Source organism: Panthera pardus, unplaced genomic scaffold (assembly GCF_024362965.1).
Source record: "Panthera pardus isolate Hobbes unplaced genomic scaffold, ASM2436296v1 HiC_scaffold_3, whole genome shotgun sequence".
In the NCBI taxonomy this organism is placed as follows: domain Eukaryota; kingdom Metazoa; phylum Chordata; class Mammalia; order Carnivora; family Felidae; genus Panthera; species Panthera pardus.
This window is the reverse complement of record NW_026526876.1, coordinates 58,676,789-58,698,011: the sequence shown is the minus strand read 5'-3', so window position 1 is coordinate 58,698,011 and position 21,223 is coordinate 58,676,789. Positions and strand designations below refer to the sequence as shown.

General features: G+C 39.3%; 2 protein-coding genes across 2 annotated transcripts in view; one reads left to right on the top strand and one right to left on the bottom strand.

The window, feature by feature from the left end:
* Positions 1-1,392: 1,392 nt before the first annotated feature.
* On the bottom strand, positions 1,393-2,705 carry LOC109251796 (uncharacterized). Its single transcript, XM_053892239.1, has 3 exons — positions 2,701-2,705; positions 2,223-2,596; positions 1,393-2,043 (listed from the first exon to the last, which is right to left on the bottom strand). Exons 1-3 carry the CDS (start codon positions 2,703-2,705, stop codon positions 1,901-1,903), a joined length of 522 nt encoding a protein of 173 aa, XP_053748214.1. The 3' UTR covers positions 1,393-1,900.
* Positions 2,497-21,223, top strand: part of NLK (nemo like kinase) — a 164,653-nt gene continuing 145,926 nt past the window's right edge. Inside the window, exon 1 of the mRNA XM_019423819.2 lies at positions 2,497-3,980. Within this exon, the coding sequence (XP_019279364.1) occupies positions 3,523-3,980 (458 nt within the window). The 5' untranslated portion in view covers positions 2,497-3,522. The remainder of the gene's footprint in view (positions 3,981-21,223) is intronic.

Below are 21,223 nucleotides of genomic sequence, written 5' to 3'. Positions count from 1 at the left end.
CCTGAGACTTTGCATTTCTAAGAAGCTTCTAGTATACTACACTTTGAAGGAGACTGAAATGCATTGAGAAGTTGGAAAGGTATTCCAAATATTATGTGAGGGTGGGGACAAGGAAAGAGAATTAACATCATTGAACTTTTACTATTTGCCAAGAACTTTTAAATACATCACCTATATTATTATCTTCATATTCAGTTGAGGCAACTGAGACTCAGAAAAGTTACTTAAACTGCATAAGTCACAGAGCTAGTAAATGGCAGAGCTTGGATTGGTATCCACTACTCCTGCACTCAGTAAATTCATGCAACTCCTCATTAAGTGCCTTCACCTTTTAGACCCTGCCCCAGGAACTTGGCATGCAACACCGAGTGGGACAGACATGCTTTCTGGCATGGTCAAACTTAGTAAACAATTAAAATATAGAATTCTCATACACTGCTATGAGGGAGGCAGTGTAATGAAGATAGATAACAGAGATACATACTCTACAACAGACTCGGGAAAAACTTTCCAAAAAAAAAAAAAAAAGGTAAAATGCATATGAAAAGTAAAATTCATCTGAACGATGTATTAGAAGAGCGAAGGGTGGTTGGGGAGTGTTTGGGGCTGAAGATATTCATGAAGGTTTGGAAGCAACAAACCATTTGTGGAACTGAAAGTTCAGAATGTCTGAAGTATAGAGGAAGGAGGTGATAGATTAAGGTCATTGAGCAAGGGGCGAAGAAGGTCAAGTGGAACTATTATTGACTTTTTTCAAAGGTAGGGGCATAGTCAGGCTTGTGTTTTTAAAAGATTGCTATACTCTAAGTGGAGGATGAAATAGGGGTGTGCTAGCCTACAGGCAGGGAGATGAATTAGAGATGCTGGTGGCATAAATTGGGGTAATATTGTGGTAATTGGAGAAAGGGGGGTGTTAAGAAGTGTTTGAAAGTGTTAAAGACCTTTGGGGTGCTTGGGTGGCTCAGTCCATTAAGTCTTCAACTCTTGATTTCAGCTCAGGTCACCGTCTCGTAGTTGGTGGGACTGAACCCCAAGTTCAGGCTCTGACAGTGCAGAGCCTGCTTGGGATTCTCTCTCTCTCTCTCTCTCTCTCTGCCCCTCTCCAGTTTTTCTCTCTCAAAATAAATAAGCATTAAAAAAAGAAAAGTGTTTAAGACTTGCTGATTGATTCGAAGGGAAGGAGTGGGGCAGGCAAAGAGAAATCAAAGATGATCTCCAGGGTTCTGAGTGAAGATTTCATAAGGGCAAGGTTCTGTAAGCTTATTATTTCATATTTTAAAAGAAAAGTAAATTCAAATAAGTGAGGTTATGTGATAGCAAAAGGTTATTTTAGTAAGATTTCAATTTTCTAAAACTTAGAAAATACAGGAGAAAATTATGACCTTTGTTGTTAAGTTTATTATTCTTGTTGCTTTAATTTATATCTTGTATTTAATTTGTATTTAATTTAAGGAGAGCCTTATTATCCATGGAGAGTGGAGTTGTGAACGCTGGAGACAGCACGTCTTTTTGCCAAGATCAGAATCAACCATGGAGGACCAGCCATAGGCTATGAACTATCAGTCTACTGAGTTTCTTCTGTGACTGTCTTGTTGAGTAACCTTGGACCTTGAGTTTCGTTAGTTCGACATCCCTTTTTGCTCCCCCTATTTCTTCTCCACACTTGATGACTTAAAAAGGGATAGGATATGGCTCGTATCAAAGGACCATCTATGATTGGGACTCCGCCTTCTTCATCTCAGTCCCGCCCCCTTTCCCTAGACCACACCCCCTTTATTTGGCCCCGCCCCCAAAGAGGTCGCCGCTGATACGACAGTGAATTCTCCACAATCCTGACCTATAGGAGACATGAAGGGTGGGACCGAGATCAATCGTTTTTTCCATTTGTCAAATCTAGTGTCTATCTGGCCCCAGTCCCTTCCCACTTCATCTTCAAGCCAAGGATTGGTTGTTCTGTTCTTGGTCCCCGGCTCATGATTGGTTCTTTTATTCCACCCTCTCTTCCAGCTTTTGCGGGCGGGATTAGCACGCAGCTTCCTGCTCCTGCCAAAAAAATAAAAGAAGAAAAAGAAAAGAGGAGAGAGGCGAAAGAAAATGTCACGGAGATCTTTGGTTTTTAATTCGCTTTTAGTCTTGTCGGTCAGGCCAGACTCTGCCTTTTGATTGGTCTTTCTATCTGCCCATCCCGGATCGGGGGCGGGATTTCCCCAGGAGACCCACACCTTGTTGCCACTGGCCGAACAGTGCGCCTGTCTGAAGCTCCGGGCCCAGGATTGGAGGCAGACGCAGACAGGTGGGCGTGGATTGGCTAGGGCAGCCGGTCAGTGTGAGGCGGGGGCGGGGCCTCGGTGGCTGGTTGCGCGTGTCCGCCGCTGGCTCCGCTCTATCCGGCTTTGCTAGGGGAGGTGAGTCCGGCCGCGGCGGCACCGGCGGCTGAGGAGGAGGCGGCGGCTGAGGAGAAAGCGGCCGGCAGCGACTGAGGAGAAAGCGGCCGCGGGGACGGGAAGCCGGGTGGGGGGGAGGGGGGGAGACGGAGCAGCCTTGAGCCCTGCGGGGGCCGTCGCGCGGGGGGACCCACCCGCTCTCCCCCCCAACCCTCCTCAGCAGAAGCAGCCGGCGGCGGGGGCAGGAGTCAGCCCGCTTCCGACTGCACCCCGCCCGCCTCCCGGGGCTCCTATTCTTTGGCCCCGGGACCCTAACCTCATCCCGGGGCGGTTCCCTCTGTCTGGGCGTCCGAGTGCTGCCCACCTCTCTTTCATTCCTCCCTGCACCTCCTTACCTTCACTTTGCCCCGGTTCTCTTTCTCCTCTCCGTCCTGCCCTGTCGCCTGCTCTGCTCACCCTATCCCTCCTGCCTCCTTCCCTGGCTCTTTTCTCTTCTGGAAAGTTTAGTACCCCCCTCCAATCAGGTCAGCCTGACTAGGAGTGGGGGGAGATGTAGGAAGGCCTGAGAGTTCGAGGGGGGGGGGAAAGCTGGTTTCCCTGGAAATTTCCCCCCATCTTTTGAATTTGGGGTGGTTGGAATTTTTTAAAATTGTATTTTTGAGGAGGTGGTAGGTGTTTAGAAAAGGATGTGGGAATGGAAGGGGTAGATGAGTCAACCCTCTTACAAGATTCCAAGGGTGGCGTGTTTCCTGATCCTTTTCGTGCGTGGAGTTCAGGGGGTCGGGAGGTTTGGCCTTTATTCCCACATTCAAAGTTGGAACCTCCCCCCAATTAAGGATGGAGTTTTAGTACCCACTTGTGGCAGGAAACCTGGGGGGAAGGGGTCCCTTTTTCCTTTTTCTTTTCTTTTTCTTTTTTTCCTTTCTTTTCTTTTTTGGGCAATCCACACCCTTCCACACACGCTCACCCCGAAATTAAACACCAAGATCCTCTAACTTGTTTGGATTGACTGATGAAGACCTAAAGCCAGTTTCCGCTCCATGTTTTTTGAGGTGGAGTGAGTGGTTGTTCTTCATTTTTAAATGGCCAAATGACAGCTTGACCCAGTTTGCTTTCCAATCAAAGGGCATTTTTTTGAATGTCTCTTTGTGGCGCAAGAGCCAACGCAAAAATGATGGCGGCTTACAATGGCGGCACATCTGCAGCAGCAGCAGGTCACCACCACCACCATCACCACCACCTTCCACACCTCCCTCCTCCTCACCTTCACCACCACCACCACCCTCAACACCATCTTCATCCGGGGTCGGCGGCTGCTGTACACCCTGTCCAGCAGCATACCTCTTCGGCAGCTGCGGCGGCCGCAGCAGCGGCCGCAGCTGCAGCCATGTTAAACCCTGGGCAACAACAGCCATATTTCCCATCACCGGCACCGGGTCAGGCTCCTGGACCAGCTGCAGCAGCCCCAGCTCAGGTACAGGCTGCCGCAGCTGCCACAGTTAAGGCGCACCACCATCAACACTCGCATCATCCACAACAGCAGCTGGATATTGAGCCGGATAGACCTATTGGATATGGAGCCTTTGGTGTTGTCTGGTGAGTATCCACAGAAAAACACGACTTCTCGTGGTTTCTTCTCACGTTGAGGTTGGGCGAGCCATCCGCCATGGCTTCCACCATGGTGACCAGCCGCGGAGCGACTCAGCTGTAGGAAGCCACCGCCACCGGTGAAGAGGCCCAACGTGTTGGCTGTCCGAGTTTGTGCTTTTGAGTCCTGGCGCGTTTTGGTAGAACGCCCTCTGATGAGTAACACACGTTTGCCGTCTACCAGACTTTCTGTTTAGAACCTAAGCGGGCCACCGGATGTAGGATCAATAGATGAATGTGTGAAGCGTGTATCCCGACAGACCTTGGTCATCTCTTAGGTTTGATTTAGTTTGAATCGGTTGCCTGATTGCAGCGGATGTCACCAGTGACCCCACCTTTGATTCCTTAATCTTAGTCTTGTCATTGGGTTAGACTTCGCATAACTACTTTGATGTCCCTTTTTGTCTTTTCATTCTTTGATTTGTAATCTTGATCCCCAGAAGGAAGATAGAGTTCATACTTGAACCAGTTAAGCCCTTGCTTGAGTGGTTTATTTTAAACCCTAAAGCTGCAGTTGGGAAGTATGTAGCTTTAGCTTTTTTGATAAGAATGCATTAAATATAGCATCACACATGAGTACCACAAATGAGGTCAGTAGACTGTAGCTATGCCGTGGCCCACATTCAGTGTAATGTTTTAGTGTCGTTTAGTGTCATTTAGTGCCTCTTAAGTTGCTGTTATCCCTTGGTTGGTTGCCGTAGTAGGAAGTATACTTTTCAAACATAGGAAACTGCTCTACTTTTGCTAGTGCTAGGATGTTTGAAAAAAGTCTAAGCGCTTCTTAGATGCAACATTTTGTCTATTTACTCTTCTTAGGAAGATTAGTAGTTTGTAATAAAATGAATTTATCGTTGTAGGCCCTGTTGCTGTCAAAACTAGAACAAACAGAATTTTTTCTCAAGGATTAAGTATTCTGGTGTGGACAGATGAATTGATGTTTTCAGTGCGTTCAAAAATAGATGGTTGTTAATGTCTAGAAAAGCCCCCATCGCTACAGGAAAATGAACTCTTTGGAACTAGCCTGGTAAATGTCTCCTTTTGTCATTGTTTTTCACGCTATAATTGACGTGAGAATCATGTTTGCATTGTATCTGGTCATCTTTATTTATAGTTCACATTTTATAATCTAGGCTACTAAGTGATCTGTTTTTTTTAAACTAGTAGGGTCCAGTGTTTTCCCAGCTAGCTCTCCAAGGAGGTTGCTGCTGCAGTGCTCCCTTCTCCAAGGTGTATGCGATTCCTGGTGGGAAAGAGTGTAGCCAGTAATGGTGTCTCTTCAGTCGCTCTGCTCAGGGACCGGTCTGCTCCTGCCTTCTCTTTCGTATCCTGTCCCCACGGATTGCACCGTATCCTATCCCCAGGGATTGCACCGTGAACTTCCATTCCTAGCCTAACCCTTGAGGATTTCAGAGGTGTGGGACCTGGGGGGGCAGGGTGTGTGGCCCGGGACAAGGTGGTTCCTTGCTTTAAATTTTGTCATTGATTTCCTGGACTTTGTTTGGATTTTCTTAGACCTGGATGCTCTCTCTTATTTAAACGTTGTATACAGTGTTAAGAACTAGAGATACTGAAAGGGAAGTGGATTGCAGCATTCTTGACTACATTCTAAAGACGGTTCTACATTTCTCTCAAATGGTGATGTGACTTGTAGAGTTTTCACTTCAAGTCAGGGCTAAAGGAAAAGATTTTTTTTTTTTTAGGGGAGGAAGGTGAGGAACTGGGAATGCTGAAACATCTTCCATAGCAGACATTCTGGTAGAGGCTGTTCTGAGTTACATATGTATGAAAAACTGAATGTTTTTGATTTGAGTCCATTCTAGATTCTGTCATTGATTGAACGCCTTCTGTCACCGACAGAGTTGGCTGCCTGTACTTGATGAGTACCTCATTCTGTACACCATCTTCTATTGTATACCAGTTGTTTTGTGTTTGCCTTGTCTCACTACATTCGTAAGCCCCTCGAGGATACGGACTGTGCCTACCAGGGTACTTCTTTTCCTCCGCGGCACTTTGCACAGGGCTGTGGCATGTTCGCTGCTTGATTACTTGATTCCCGGGTCAGGTCCTTCTTTCTTTAACCAAGTTTGTCTGGTTAGCTGCATTGAGTGTTTCCAATCAGTTGTTACAAGTGAAGTACAATTCAGAATGAAAAAAAGGAAGAGTTCCAGGTGTGTGTTTTAGTATGCAAATGCTTTTCTGTTTTCATATTTACATATTGATGACCTGTTGTCTGAATTGCTTATTATATTTGGAACGTAACTGCCACGTGTATGACCTGGGTAAAGTTGTTAAAGCTAGAGATTTGAATACCAGACCAGAGTGAATCGCACTAGTATTCTGAAACCCAAGCTAAAGATATTAGTAAGATTTTTTACTTTTTAACTAACTAGACCAGAATTTTTTTTTAATTCAAAAAATATCTAATGAACCTGAAACTGTTTTCTAAAATGATTAAAATGGGACATAAAAATATTTTCCCATTGATACATCATTTGATTAAAACATATAACTACTTGGGCATCATAAGATTTACTTAGATTCAAATATATTAAAAAAAATTTTTTTTAATGTCTATTTATTTTTGAGAGGGAGGAGCAGAGAGAGAGGGAGACACAGAGTCTGAAGCAGGTTCCAGGCTCTGAGGTGTCATCACAGAGCCCGACTTGGGGCTCAAACTCACGAACCGTGAGATCATGACCTGAGCCAAAGTCGGACGCTTAACTGTGAGCCACCCAGGTGCCTCTCTAATATATTTAACGCATTTTGCAAGCATTTTTCTTCTGGCATCCCACACAAAAGGACACTGTATCTGCTCTCATATCTTTTTCTGAACATGCACCCCAAATTACTGACTGATGTCTGAAAACATTGCATGTAATTTTGAACAATATTGTTTCTCCTGTATGTAGACACACACAGCAAGATATTTGTGGAAGTGGTATAGCATTTTACCAGTCAGATTTATAACTGAACAGTTTAGTCTACCAGCCTTGATTTATCTCTGAGCTGAATTTAACTAGTGGAATAACTTATCAGTATTGGACAGTTGTGTAAAAGTAGTGAATTACCTATTTGCTTGCTGGTAAAGATGGTGCTTTGACAGTTCAATTAAGGTTTCATTAACGACTGTCTGCTGTGTTTTATCTCAAAGTAAGGGTTCCAGTTTACGTGGTAATATGGTCATGGGGTAGCCTGAGATACATTCATTCTAATGATAGAATGTTGTTCATGGGTCATCAAAGCATCATATATAATTTGACCTTCTTTATCACACGTCAAGGCTCCAAATGTCCATTTGGACATTTTCATAATGCAAAACTGAAACACAAAATAACCCACAAACGGAAACCTCAGTCATTTGGTGAGGATAATGTTAATATCTATTTGTTGGTAGTTCACATTTGCCAGAGGAAAGTGAATATGCAGTGCTTAAAATTGTGACAACCTCGGGACAAAGTATTACAGCATAAAGCTTCAGGGGCTTATGAAGTGCATATTTTTGAGAGTTGGAGGAAGTTGACCACATGAGGGAAGTTTGAAGACTGCTACACCCAGGCAGTTTGACATTGACAACCAGAAATTTTGATTGACTTAATGGCACATAGTGCCACCTTGATAATGAGTCTGGGAAAAGCTTCTACGTAGAATATTAGTAGTGTTTTGGTTTTTAACTGATGTGATTAATTGAAAGATCAAATACCTTGGGATTCATTTGGTCTGTTGCCTTTGTACTCCAAGTAAAGTTGGAGAAATTTGAATTTTATTATTCTAATTCTTTCAGCGAGTTACTTTTATGTAAGTCTTTCAAAACTTAAGCATCACTGTAGTGATACTTAGTTACTTACCAGCTGTGTCTCTTAAGTTGTTTAACCTCTCTATTCCTCATTATAAAATGAGGATAATAATAGCACCTCACCAAGGAGGATCGGTAAAAATGTGGTAATCTTTGTAAACCAATGATTACACTGTCTAGCATACAGTAAGCACTCAATGAAGGCTGTTTTTGTAGTTATTGTTGGTAGAAAAAACTGTTGTGTTAATGTATGCAGAAGTGGCTTCGTATATGGCCAGGTTTATCAAGTGAAATCACAACGTGCAGACTATTTTTTGGAGGCATGACTTCAGATACCATAAAGTGTCCCCTTAGTTGTGCTATATGCTATATATGTGCTATTAATAATTTAAAACAAACACATTAAAATATATATAAAATACATGTTTGTGTGGACTTGGTAGGTGTTCTAGTCAGTTCATCTGCACTGTTTTAGAAAGTGTTCTGGATTTACATTGTGGGAAGGAAATTAATTTTTTCTTCTCAGAATGTAACAAATGAAGGACATCCTTATCGTCAAAGTTCAGCTTTAGTGGAAGCTCATTTTACTTGTGTTTGGATGAAAGAGTGTGAATTGCTAAAGAAGATCCTAGTGAGGTGGGGGAAATATGTGCGATTTAATGAAAAATTATTCAGTGTAAATCCTCATGCATGGCAGATACTGTCTAGCTTGCTCATCTTGTGAAAATTAGAGGTACCATTTTTTTTCTGATGTTTTCCGTGGTACTTTTTTACTCCTCAAACAGCCAACTTGAATTTAGAAAAATGGGGAATGCTTTGGGATATGTTTGGGGAAAATCCTGGAGTTATGTGCATCAGAAAGAGCATACTGAAGTGTATTCTGTTATTAACTGTGTTTTACAGGTTAAGAATTTGTAGTATTGAGAAGTTTTTCTAACAGCCAGGATTAACTGCCACAGCTGGATTCTTTGGGGTGGGGGTGGGGGGGCGCTGCTTTGTGAAAAGAGCTTTGAAGAGGCAGTGCCTGCACCATAAAAAGGAAACGGTTGCTCTTCTAGACATAACAAAGCATCCGTGTGAAACTAGAAATGTGGAAATCTATATTGTTAATTTTAACTACAAACGAACTTACTTTTAGAAACTGCAGGTTCATGGTCATAAAGTAGAGAAAGCAAAGAGAGAGAATAAAAGTAATACAGTCTAATGATACTGAACTGGTTTCTTGGTGATACAAACTCCATGGCATTGTGACATTGGAAGTCATTTTGTGGTTAGACTCCTGACAAGATTTTTCCAAATTATATTCAGAAACCAAAAATAAAACAAAACCACAACACAACAAAAGAACTCATTTGTTTTATTCACAACACAACAAAAGAAACTCGTTTTATTCTTGGGCAGAAATTTTATGTTACACCATTGATTATTAGCTTAGAAGGAAAGAAGATAAAGATATTTTATTAAGAAAAAAACATTTCAGAAAGAATTGCCTTTTCAAACTAGCTAAAACGGCAATATCCCTCAAACTCACATGCAACTTTTTTAGCCATCACTCAGTACCACTGGTGCATGTCCTGGAAAAGAAATGGGGGTAGATAAAGTTACTCTTCATATGCTTGCTAGAAGAAGAATATTTGCAAAATGTATTAACCGAATATATGTTTGAATCTAAGTTCTGGGGTTCCTGGAGCTTTACCCTCAAAGCATGGACAATTGTAGAAATGTTCCATGATATAAAAGGCTGTCCTCTAATGGAGTTCTGGAATATTTCATTATCTTCACAACTTGGAGTGTGAGAGTTTTCCCTGATTTCTGTATTGTAGAATTGAGTGACTATTCTTGGCGGTTTTTATTAGATTTGCTGATGTCCTACCAGTTCAAGAATCCATTGTTTACATAATGTATGTTTCTTTGTTATGCCGATCTGATTTCTTTGATGGAAATTGTCAAAGCCAAAGAAACTTTTCCATTTGTCATCCAACCAAATGGGAAGAAGTCACTGGGTAGAAGCTCTTTCATTATAAAGTTGTTTTGGGGTTTTACTTAAAAAAAAAAAAAAAAAAGTTTATTTGTTTATTTTGAGAGAGAGAGAGAGAGAAAGAGAATCTGAAGTCAGGCTCCACGGTGTCATGGCAGAGCCCGACACAGGGCTTCATCCCACCAATCATGAGATTATGACCTGAGCTAAAATCAAGAGTCCGATGCCCAACCTACTGAGCCACCCAGTTGCCCCTGGGTTTTACTTTTGATTCCCTGTGCATCCACAGTAGTCCAGTGAATTATTTGTTGATTGGGTCATCTAATGCAGATCAACAATGATTTCCTAACACAGTTTGTCAGTTTGATCCAATTGTTGCTTAGGGGTAATACAGAGAGTGCCTGAGGCAACAGTTGTGATACTGTCAATAAGCATGTGACACATCATCATAGACTTAGTTGGTAGTTCTAAGGTACCTAGCCAGAAGACATTAGAAAAAATTTTAGCACTCTGGCATTATGAAAAGGAAACTAAGGAAACGATATTGAGTTGCACTTTAACAGTTAATTACAATGGTGTGAGTAGAGGGAGTGTGTACAGTGATGTCTGTCATTGATTATGATTGGCAGTCTTTATCTAAACCTAGTTTCATATCGGTGTTTTGAATTAGTTTGACTAATTGAATTATATCTACTATCAGAAGGTTTTGACATTGTTGGAACTCACTAGTCAGTGTGTTTTTTATTGTCAACCTGCTGCAGTGGACCAGAACTATTGTAGGTAATAATGAGGATATTTAATTCTACAAACAATTTTGCAAACTGTCAAGCTTCTGCTGTTATCTGTCCTGTGCTTGTACTGGGATACAGAGATGTTTAAGTCATGATACTGCCCTGAAGGAGCTTACAGTTAAGTAAACAGTGTGCAAAATAATATATCCCTGCTTTCAGGGAGTCTTGATGGAGAGTTGAAACTAAATTTGAAATCATTAAATAAAAACATAAAGATGTATTTTCACTTGTTCTCACAGTAATATTTATTGGTTATTGACTATTTCCCAGGCCCTGTGCTGGATGTTAGGGATTTAAAGAAGATTATGATCTAGTGGGGGAGAGAGACTTGAAAATGGATGATTATAATTCATTGCCATCAATGCAGCAATAGAGATATTCCCTGCATATTATGGGAACATAGAGGAGGGATTTCTCTGGAAGGCATGAATGCTTTCTACAAGAGGTAATACCTCCACTGAGTTTTAAGAATAAGAGTCAGCTAATGATGAAGGGCATTCTAGATAGTTGGGCTTATATGCAGGAGACCGTAGGGCTGGAGTTGCTGAAATATAAAGTGTAGTGGGGAGGTGGGAGGTGATAGGGTGGAGGGAGACAAAGTAGAGCTAGACCCTAAAATTGGAGTGTTCTGCTGAAGAGATCCCACTGGTACTGGGAGAGGGGCAAAATCTTACTCTTTTCATGAGTAAAGCACATATATAAATATATAGCTTATCTATAGTATTAAAATTTCATGAGGAGTCTCGGGGAAAAATGTCTGAAAAGGCTCCTTTGGGGCGGGTAATGAAATAAAGTTGAAACACTGGGAATGGCAACTGTGGAAAGTTTTTAAGAGAGAGACTTGTTCAGATATTTATATCTATGTATATAAAAGAGTGGAGATAGCTGAGGCCTGAGCCTTGGGGAATGTTCTCAGTTGTAGGTGGAAGAAATTATTGGAGGCAAAACTAAAGGGCAGTCAGATAGGAAAATGTGTTCATAGTGATTGACTACTTGTGCATGGCAGAAGATTGTTAGGAAGATGGGAGTGATCTTTGGTGCAGATAAAAAAGTCAAAGAAAATGAGGGTGGAGAAAAGGCTATTGAATTTAGCAGGTAGAACACACACATTTGAGAATGTGTGTGTGATTTTTTTTTCTCTCTCATGTATACATGAAATGTATATATTTGATTCTAAAGAATGTCTTAAATATTAGCAGCACTTTGTTTTATCATTAATAAAATTCTCCCAAATCCCAAGTTTTTATTTCTAGTTTAGTAAACCATAGAACTTGATGTTTATCATGTTCAAGGTGCCATTTCCTCGGGAAGAATTTTTTTAATGAGAGGGTAACAGAGTACTCAACTAAACTTGTTAGGAGACAAGATACTGGTCCTGCCTTGCTACCAACAACCCTATGACCTTGATGAAGTTATTTAAATTTTCTGGGTCTTTGGTTCCTCATTTATAAAATCCTGTGTTTCCTAAGTTTCTCTAATACAATTGTGTCAATGTTTATAAAGCATCATGGCTTTGTTTTTGGGAAAGTCCAACCTGCTAGTGACCATATGACAACTTTTTTCAGGAGTACAGATGTTGGATAGCTTCTAAAATTGTTTAAAGGAAGAATGAGATAAATGTAACCCTATTCCCATGTGGTAACTTTCATGGAGTTTTCAAATTTAAAATTTCAGATTTTAAATGTGCAGCTGTTCAAGAGATTTATTTTCTTTCATTGACATTGGTAAGGATTGTACATATTTAGTTATGAAGAGCCTACCTATTTGCAAATGGGCAATCGATTCCTTCCTGAATGTAAATTTGATACTGTTTTTCTGGTAATACTTTACCTTTTACTGTTTTAGATTTTCTTGCTTTCCTAAATATTTGGAGTGATTTTTAAAATTTTAAATAAAATCTAATATTAAATATTTTGTCTTTTTGTGTGTGTGTGAGTAATCAGGTAAAATGATTTGGGAGTCAGTGCTTACATTAGCAAGTTGGTTTACAATGTTTTGTTTTTAGGAATCTCTTTTTAAATTCTGAATTTGGCTAGGGAATTTACTAGTTTGCAGATTAACCTCCCACAAAATGAGCTGTGTCACAGCTTTAAGGCCCTAGCCGTCTAGGGCAATTTACAATGCCCAGAGATAGAGCAGGAGCGTGCCTTCCTAAAGCTCTTCCACAATAGGAAGGGAGCATTTTCAGAGCCCTCAACAAACCAGCAGCACTATCCAGTAGATATATAATTTAAGCCACATATGTGATTTTAATGTTCTAGTGACCATATTAAAAAATGTGAAAAGAAACAGGTGAAATTAGTTTTAGTAATATATTTTTATTCCATGTATCCAAAGTATTGTAATTTCAACATGTTATTACTATAAAAATTATTAATTAGGTATTTTACATTCTTCCCCCCCCCCCCCCCCCCCCCCACCCCGCCAAAGTGTACTGGCTACCTTATTGACCAGCACAGTTTTAGAGTCTCTTTGGCCTTTATTGTTGTATACTGATTTCTGAACCAATCGTCGTCTGTAGAGATAGGATTACTTTTGGAGCAATCAGGTCCACTCTGGACCTGGAGATGGAGTCAGTTATAAATGGGAGTGATGAATTCCAGCAATGGATGCTGGGAAGGCAGTCATTAATTACCAAGAATGCATTCATCTAACTTATATCAGACTCAGAAGATCTTGACCAGGTGCGTTCATAGAACAAAGTGGAATAATGTTCTCCATAGAGAAGTTGTCCTAACTGCCCTGAATTATTGGGAGTATTTTCCTTTTCTTTTCTGAACCCTTGTTTGCCTAAGGTAGCAGAAAGGTAAAATTGGTACCTGATCCTTGCCATGTTTGCTTTCCTTCCCGGTTAGATCAGATATCCCCCATTGATTTCTTTCCTCTCTCAGTGTTGTGGTTTTGTTATCTAGATAAAGTTCTCAAGTCTTGTTTTCAATTTAAATAGTATAAGGCTCAGTAGTGTCAGGCAGCAAACACCTAACAGGGGAATGGACAACACAGAAACTTTTTGTTTATCCTTTCCTTGACCTAAAATTCCTGCTCTGAGCTACAGAGAAAAGGTGAAGAGAGACATTTGAACAAATAGATAAAATTAGTCATTTGACCCAGATTGCAGCTATTTTTTTTTTTCTGTCTGCATGGATAAAAACCATCCTCCAATTTACATAAGCAGGTGATTTTTCTTACATGCTAATTTTCTTAATGTACCATGGCAGAGAGCTGTAGATTTGCAAATTGTGTAAGTAAATTGAAGTAAACCAGGTGACTTTATTTCACTTTATTATCTTACCAGTACAGAAGTACCCAAAGGGTGCAATTATCGGGTGATTATCTCATTGCACATCTAAGTTAACAGGCAGCCTGGTGCAAAGTTTTTTTTTTTCCCCCCCTTTCTTCTCCACTTCCCTCTCATTTTAGTTGTTTAAAATAGGAAACTATTGATTTCTGTATTTACCTTGACAGGGCTAAAAATTTAATAATACAGATGTGGGGAAAATTGAGCTTTATTCAGAGTAATCCAGAAGCCATAAAAATTGGCAAGTAATGTGGATACTGTGCAGAAAAAGGGACACATATATACTTGGTTTGGGTTTGAATCGCCTGAGAGAATTAGATGAGAACCTTCAACCATGTTTAATTGGTTGGCCTCTTCTGTTTTCCTTTTCCCAGGTTCTGCATGTTACAGTAATTGGGTTATTGTGAAGTTAACTGGGTGTGTATCAAAGCCAGTGTTCAAAATATTGATGTGTATTCTCTTAAAAATCAAAATAACTAATTACAAGTGTTTTAAAATAACATTTCAATATGTTAGAAATTTTAGAAAGGTACAACAGTTAGTTTTAGGGGCTCTTTTCCCAGAAGATTCCTGAGGACAAGTAATGTCAATCAATAAAGCACCTTCCTGGTATTAAAAGGGTATTTCCAAATAACAAATTCCAATATTAATCTTAGCAATTAATGCTTTTTAATTCCTCAGATGTGACAGTATTATTTACGTAGTGATATGTATGGAGATTAAATTATACTCCTTGTAGCTTTGAAGTAATGATTTTGAAATGAATCATAATTTTAAGCTAGCAAATTAAAAGTGTGGCCAGTCTTTTTATCCCAGTGCTTCCATATTCTTCCTTTTCGGTTTACAGAAAAGTAGTCCAGAAGAACTTTGAGAACAAAAGCAGTTAAAGAATGAGCAGAGGAGGACAGGATTTAAGTACAAAGGGACTGTATGGGTTGGTAGTTAAGAGCCAGTGCTATGATTACAGTCTGGATTTAAATCTTGACTCTGCCCTCTTCCTAGCTGTGGGCTAATTATTTAACCTCTGAGTGCCTCTTGGTCATAGTGTGTAAAATGGGGATAGTAATAGTGTATGTATTTCATAGGGGTTGTTCTATAGATTAAGTGAATCAAGGTATATGTAGTCATAGAACTGTGCTTGGCCCTATGTAAATATTGACTATCATTATTATTATTATTATTACCAGTTTGAGTGAAAAAATAGAGCCCCTTCTGAAAGCTTATTAATTTAGGGCAAATAACTAACAGCTTTTGTCGGGCTGTTGATAGGTCTTAGGTGTGTGACTACTGCAGAAATTTTTTTTTTTTTTCTGATTAGCTCCAACAGTTTTTGAAAAATTCATTCAAGTTGTAGAATGCCTTCCAAATGTAAAATTTTCTTTAGCACATAAAAGGAAGGTTTTTCCTTTCTCTTTTCCCCCCCTTTCTCTTTAACTTCCTCTTCCCACCCCATTATCAAAGTAATATGTTTATTATAGGAAACTTGAAAAATAACCTACAACTCAGATAGCCACTGACAGCATTTGGTGTATTTTTTCCCCCAACTATTTACCTGGAATGCGTGTGTTTGTAATATTATGAGTTGGAATCATGATTGCATTGGGTATTTACAATTTTGTATCCCGTTTGTTTCACTAACATTACAAAGATTTTGGCCTTATGGGGGGGGGGGGTGGTAGGACTAATTTTTTCATTCTCACAATCCTAGAGCTCTATCTTGAAAGGAACTAGACAGTTGGAGGATACTTTAGAATGCATCTAGAGTAACTGCCTCATTTTATAAACGGGAAAATTGAGACCCAGGGAAGCTAAGAGATTTGTTCAAGGTCACACAGCTAGTTAGAGGCTGAGCCAGAACCTTTGCTCTTTTGCTGCTTTACCAGTAATACCTGTTCACCTTAATGCCCATTGAAACTGGAGGAAGTGTTCTTGTAAAAGCAAAACAAAACAAATAAAAAACAAAAACTCTGTGAATGAAACCAAGAACAGTGCTTCTGAAAAAAAATAGAGTACTCCATTGGTTGCTTTTTGTGTGCCGGTGACTCTAAGGTTTCTGGTAAAAGTTTAATGTCATGAGCCACAAGCCTTTTGGTGGAAAACAACTCGATCTTTTCATGATAGATATAATTATGTTGTATATTTGCCTTGAGAATATCATGTCCCCCTCTTTTATTTTTTGAAAAATTTTAAACCTTGGGGAATTGGAAAGAATTGTATAATGATATATACCCATAAACCATTCTTCTAGATTAACATTTTGTGACTTTTGCTTTATCTAGTTGGAGGCTATTTCTACAGAATTTGCTGAGATTGGATTTTGATTAAATTTAGACTTACAGTGTTAAGAAATTTATGGTCACTGCATCAAGTTGCTTGCTGCTCCATGTATTAAGTTTTGTAAGCTCTCCCAACTAGAGAAGGAACTGGAGGTTTTCAAGCTTGTGACTTTTGGAATGCTATTTATTCTCCTAATACTTAAAAGAAAATTCAGTGTGAATCAAATGTGTAGCTGAAACATATACCAGTCAAAACTAGGCTTCAGGCAGGATAGAAATATTCCATTCTGCAAAGTTTTTTCTTTTTTTTGTGATATTTATCTCAGTTTGGGAGTAAAGGGACATTTTCACAATAACCTAATCTCTGGTTTCACAATTTTGTGACAGAGGACGTGATTGAGGATATACATTGTTGAAGCTAAAATTTAAGTTGCTGTAGTTTTTTTTTTTCCTAAGTAAATTACCCTGATAGTCACATGAGCTGATGATGCTGTGATTTTGTGTCACCCAATTCACTGCTCTGTATTTTTCAGTAGCAAATAATTCCTTTGTTAAACTCATTTTCAGTAAATGAGCCATTGTTTCCCAAAGGGTAATGATTATTTCTATATATAGCACAAATCCCTAAGAAATAGATTTTAAAGTCTAAGATATTAGTGATTGGAAATGGTTAAAATCCTTGCTCTGTGTATATCAAAGGCACAACTGTGTCTATGAATAGGGCAGCTGCTGTGTTTGCTCCCTCCGGCTACAAATATAAGATATTATGCTTACTAGAAACCAAGTGACAAGTCTTTAAAAGTGAAGTCTTTCGGTTTATGTGCAAAAAAGCCGTTATTTTTATTGAGTGTACCCAGTATTACATAGTTTCATAACGTAAACACCTAGAATGAAGTAGCTGGAGTTTTAAATCTAAATGGCTTGTGACAGGTAAGGAAATATATAGGCAGCAGATATTGGTTTACTTGGTACAGTTGATGTCAGTATCTGCAAATAAGTCATTGACTTCTTAAAGTACCTCAGCAGTAAAGACATTTAAAATAGGGACACTGTGATGTTTAACTGGTGTAGATGCTGAAGATCTGGTTATCAGCATGTATCAGCTTCTCTCTGTAGGTGGAAAAACTTTAAATTAACTAGTTTTTAGCCCTTGATTTTTTTTTTCCTCTTAAAGTAGATGCTTGTTTCTTAGAAGACAAATCAAAATCATCTGTTTCTGTCTCGCTTCCCCCTCTAGATGCTAATAAAAGCAAATGCTTATAAGCACTCTCTGACACATTTTCTACCCACTGATACACTGAAAATAATGAGTTTCGAAGGCTGGGGCCATGTCTCATTTGTATCTGCAGAGCGGAATTATGGTCATGGGTGGGTACTTACTGTTCTTTGTTACATTGAAAGTTGCTAATGCTAAGTTTGATGGGATGGTGACTGTCACAAAGAAGAGTATCACTGACCCTTTTGCCATTATGTACAGCCCTACTCTCCTCATGCAACACAGGAATTTTGATGAGGGAACACTTAGAGTGGCATTCAGACTACCCCTTGATGGTGATTTTGTTTTTTGTGGTGTTTGGATTTCTTTTTTTAAGAGTAAAGAGCCCTAATCTAAAAATAATATACGGTAACCAACTATCCCTCAAATAGTCCTTGTTTTGCTGCTGCTTTCTATAATCTACTTTTAAGTTAAGAATGCTTTTGAATTGTTTAGGTAAAATACATTCTCAGTACAGAACTGTGACCTCATGTTAGAAAAATAGAAACTATGTCTAAAGTCTCATCTCTTACATCAAAATACCAAAGCCCTCTGCGATGCTGGGAAAAAAAAATGCATGCAGAAAAAAAAAAAATACAGGCAATTCCTAAGCTCTACATTCTGTTCTATAAACTTATGAATAAATGACAGATTAGTATGTACGAGCCATCCTTTTTAAAATTAGTGAGAGGGGTGCCTGCATGGTTAAGTTGGTTCAGTGGCCCACTCTAGGTTTCAGCACAGGTCCTGATCTCATGGTTGTGCGATAAGACCCCATTTGGGCTCTGGGCTGTGCCGTGAAGCCTGCTTGAGATTCTCTCTCCCTCTGTGCCCTTCTTCCCACGTGCGTGGGTGCGTGTTCTCTCTCTCTCTCTCTCTCTCTCTCTCTCTCTCTCAAAATAAACTTAAAAAAATAAAATTAGTGAGAAAGAATGGCTTATTTCAGTGGTGTGCTGGTATATGTTTCACAGGGTCTCTGGAAAATAAAATGGCCCTGGTTTGTAGGGGCTGCCCAGTTCCTGTGGTGTAAATACTCCTATAATGGCCAGTTTCAAGCAACCAATGTGAAGTCATCAACGCTTGAATTGGAAAAAGAAATATAGTAGCACACCATTATAAAGTATTTTTACCCTACAGATAAAGTAGATGTTAATCTTACAAGCATAAGTCATTTAAAATAATTAGGAAGCAATGATTTCTGAGTATTTGTTACCTTTCTTTTAGTAATGATTTATTTCATTCTAAGTTTGTATAATTTAACTTTTAATAATGCCTGTGTTTCACAGTCAGCTTGCAAAATGCCAGAAAATGTAATAATCTCTCAGGAGCCAGTATGAACCAGCTCTAGCACACCACTGGTTTATTAAATCTTTGTTGGGATGTTTAACTAGTGGTGGGGAGGGATGAAGTTGGGTCTGTATTCATCATGTACAAAAAGTCCCAAGTGGATTAAAGGTTTAAATGTAAAAAAAAAGAAAGCCAAAAAAAAGAAGAAAATATGGATAACTATTTTTATCATCTTGGAGGGAAAGACTTATTACTTTGATGTCAAAGCAAGAAAAATATCAGATTTGTTTGTGTAGATATTTAAGATGTGTGTTTGGTAAAATACAACATAAAAAAGCCTAAAAGAAAAAAATACACAAGCCAGGGGAGAAATGGAGAAATATTGGCAACACGTATGAAAGACAAAAGTTAGTATCTTTTAAAAAAATTGTTTTTTAATGTTTATTTATTAAAAAAAATTTTTTTTTAACGTTTATTTATTTTTGAGACAGAGAGAGACAGAGCATGAACGGGGGAGGGTCAGAGAGAGGGAGACACAGAATCTGAAGCAGGGTCCAGGCTCTGAGCTGTCAGCACAGAGCCTGACGCGGGGCTCGAACCCATGAACCGTGAGATCATGACCTGAGCCGAAGTTGGACGCTCAATCGACTGAGCCACCCAGGTGCCCCTAAAAGTTAGTGTCTTTAATACTTAAACAGCTCTTAAAATCTTGGGGCACCTGGGTGGCCCAGTCGGTTAAGTGTCCAACTTCGGCTCAGGTCATGATCTTACGGTTCATGGGTTCGAGCCCCGCGTCAGACTCTGCTGACAGCTCAGAGCCTGGAGCCTGCTTCGGACTCTCTCTCCCTCTCTCTCTGCCCCTCCCCCACTCATGCTCTGTCTCTGTCTCTCTCTCAAAATGAACATTAAAAAAAAAAAAGATCTTTAAAATCAACAAGAAGTAAGGGTGAATACCCTAACTGAAAATGGGCAAAAGCTAGAGAATGGGCTATTTGCAGAAGAAATAAAATTGGTTTAAAAATATTTTTAAAAGACTCTCATTTTCATTAATAAAGAAATGCAGAAATAGGATATCACTCTTAACTTGTTAGATTGACATTTTAAAGTAAGTGATAACTCCTCCAGTTATTGCAGATGTAGTGAAGTAAACACTCTGAAACTTTTTTTTTTAATTTTTATTTTTTGAGAGAGAGAAGACGTGTGTGCATGAGCAAGCAGGAGAGGGATGGAGGGAGAGACTCCTAAGTAGACCCTATGCTCAGAGCAGAGCTCGACTGAGCCCTGATGTGGGGGCAAAACTTTTGATGACAGTGTAGATGGCTAGAGACTTCCTGGGAGAGGAGTTTCTCAAAATTGAATGCACACACCCTTTGTGTGAGAAATCATTGAGCTTATAGATGCAAAGATATATTTATAAGGAAAGCGACCTAAATGTCTGTGAATAGTAGACTAGTTCTCTTTGAAAGATACTCACAATTTATTAAGTGAAAATCAGTGTCAAAGATTGTCACCTTAAAACAAAGAATTACTCATATGTTCCAGGAAAGTCTGGAAGGATATCTAGCACAATGATTATTTTAGTGAGGTAAGAGTGTAGCCGATTTTTACTTTGGATTTTATAATAACTTCTACTTGAAAGAAAACCTGAGTTCCTTATAAAGAATAACCCTAACAAGGTACACCATAGTGTCCCTCTTTTTTAGAGGAGGAAGCTACAGCTCAGAGAGATCTAAGTGACTTGCCTAAGGCTTCAGAGCTAATTAAGAGATACGTAAAAAGATATGTGATGAAGGTTATGAAAAATAATAAAGTATCCACAACGCAGCCTAAGGAATAGAACATAAAACCAACACTGTTGAAGCTGCCCTTAAACACCTCCCCATTCCATCTCTGTGCCTTATCTGCCCTGCCAAGAAGAAACAACTATCCTAAATTTTATTATTACCTGCTTTAAAAAAAATAGCTTTCTTGATAACTATAGGTCACATATAATTCACACATTTAAAGTGTCTACTTTAATGGTTTTAATATATTCATAGAGTACATTTTCATTTTCATTTTAGAACATTTTCGTTACCACCAAAAGAAGCATCATACCCATTAGCAACTCACTCTCTATTCCCTGTGCCCCTGGCAACCATTAATCTTTTGTTTCTGTAGATTTGCCTATCGTGGACATTTCATATAAATAGAATCATTCAATATATGTAGTCTTTTGTGATGGATTTCTTTCATCTAGCATGTTTTCAAGGTTCATCCTTTTTTATGCCTGATAATATTTCATTGTATGGATATACCACATTTTTCTTATCCAGTTAGATATTAGAATTGTCTCCACTTTTTTGGCTATTGCTTATGAACACTGTTCACGGTTCACTGTTGATGAACACTCATGTACAAGTTTTATGTGAACTTACGTTTTCATTTCTCTTGGGGGAATATACCTGGGAGTGGAATTGCTGGGTCACCTAGCATCTGGTAACTATGTTTAACTTTTTGAGAAACCATCGAACT

Coding starts and splice junctions, on each gene's coding strand:
- LOC109251796 (XM_053892239.1), bottom strand. Junction 2,044..2,222: donor GTTCGGCCAGTGGCAACAAG/GTGTGGGTCTCC, acceptor TTTTTTTGGCAG/GAGCAGGAAGCTGCGTGCTA.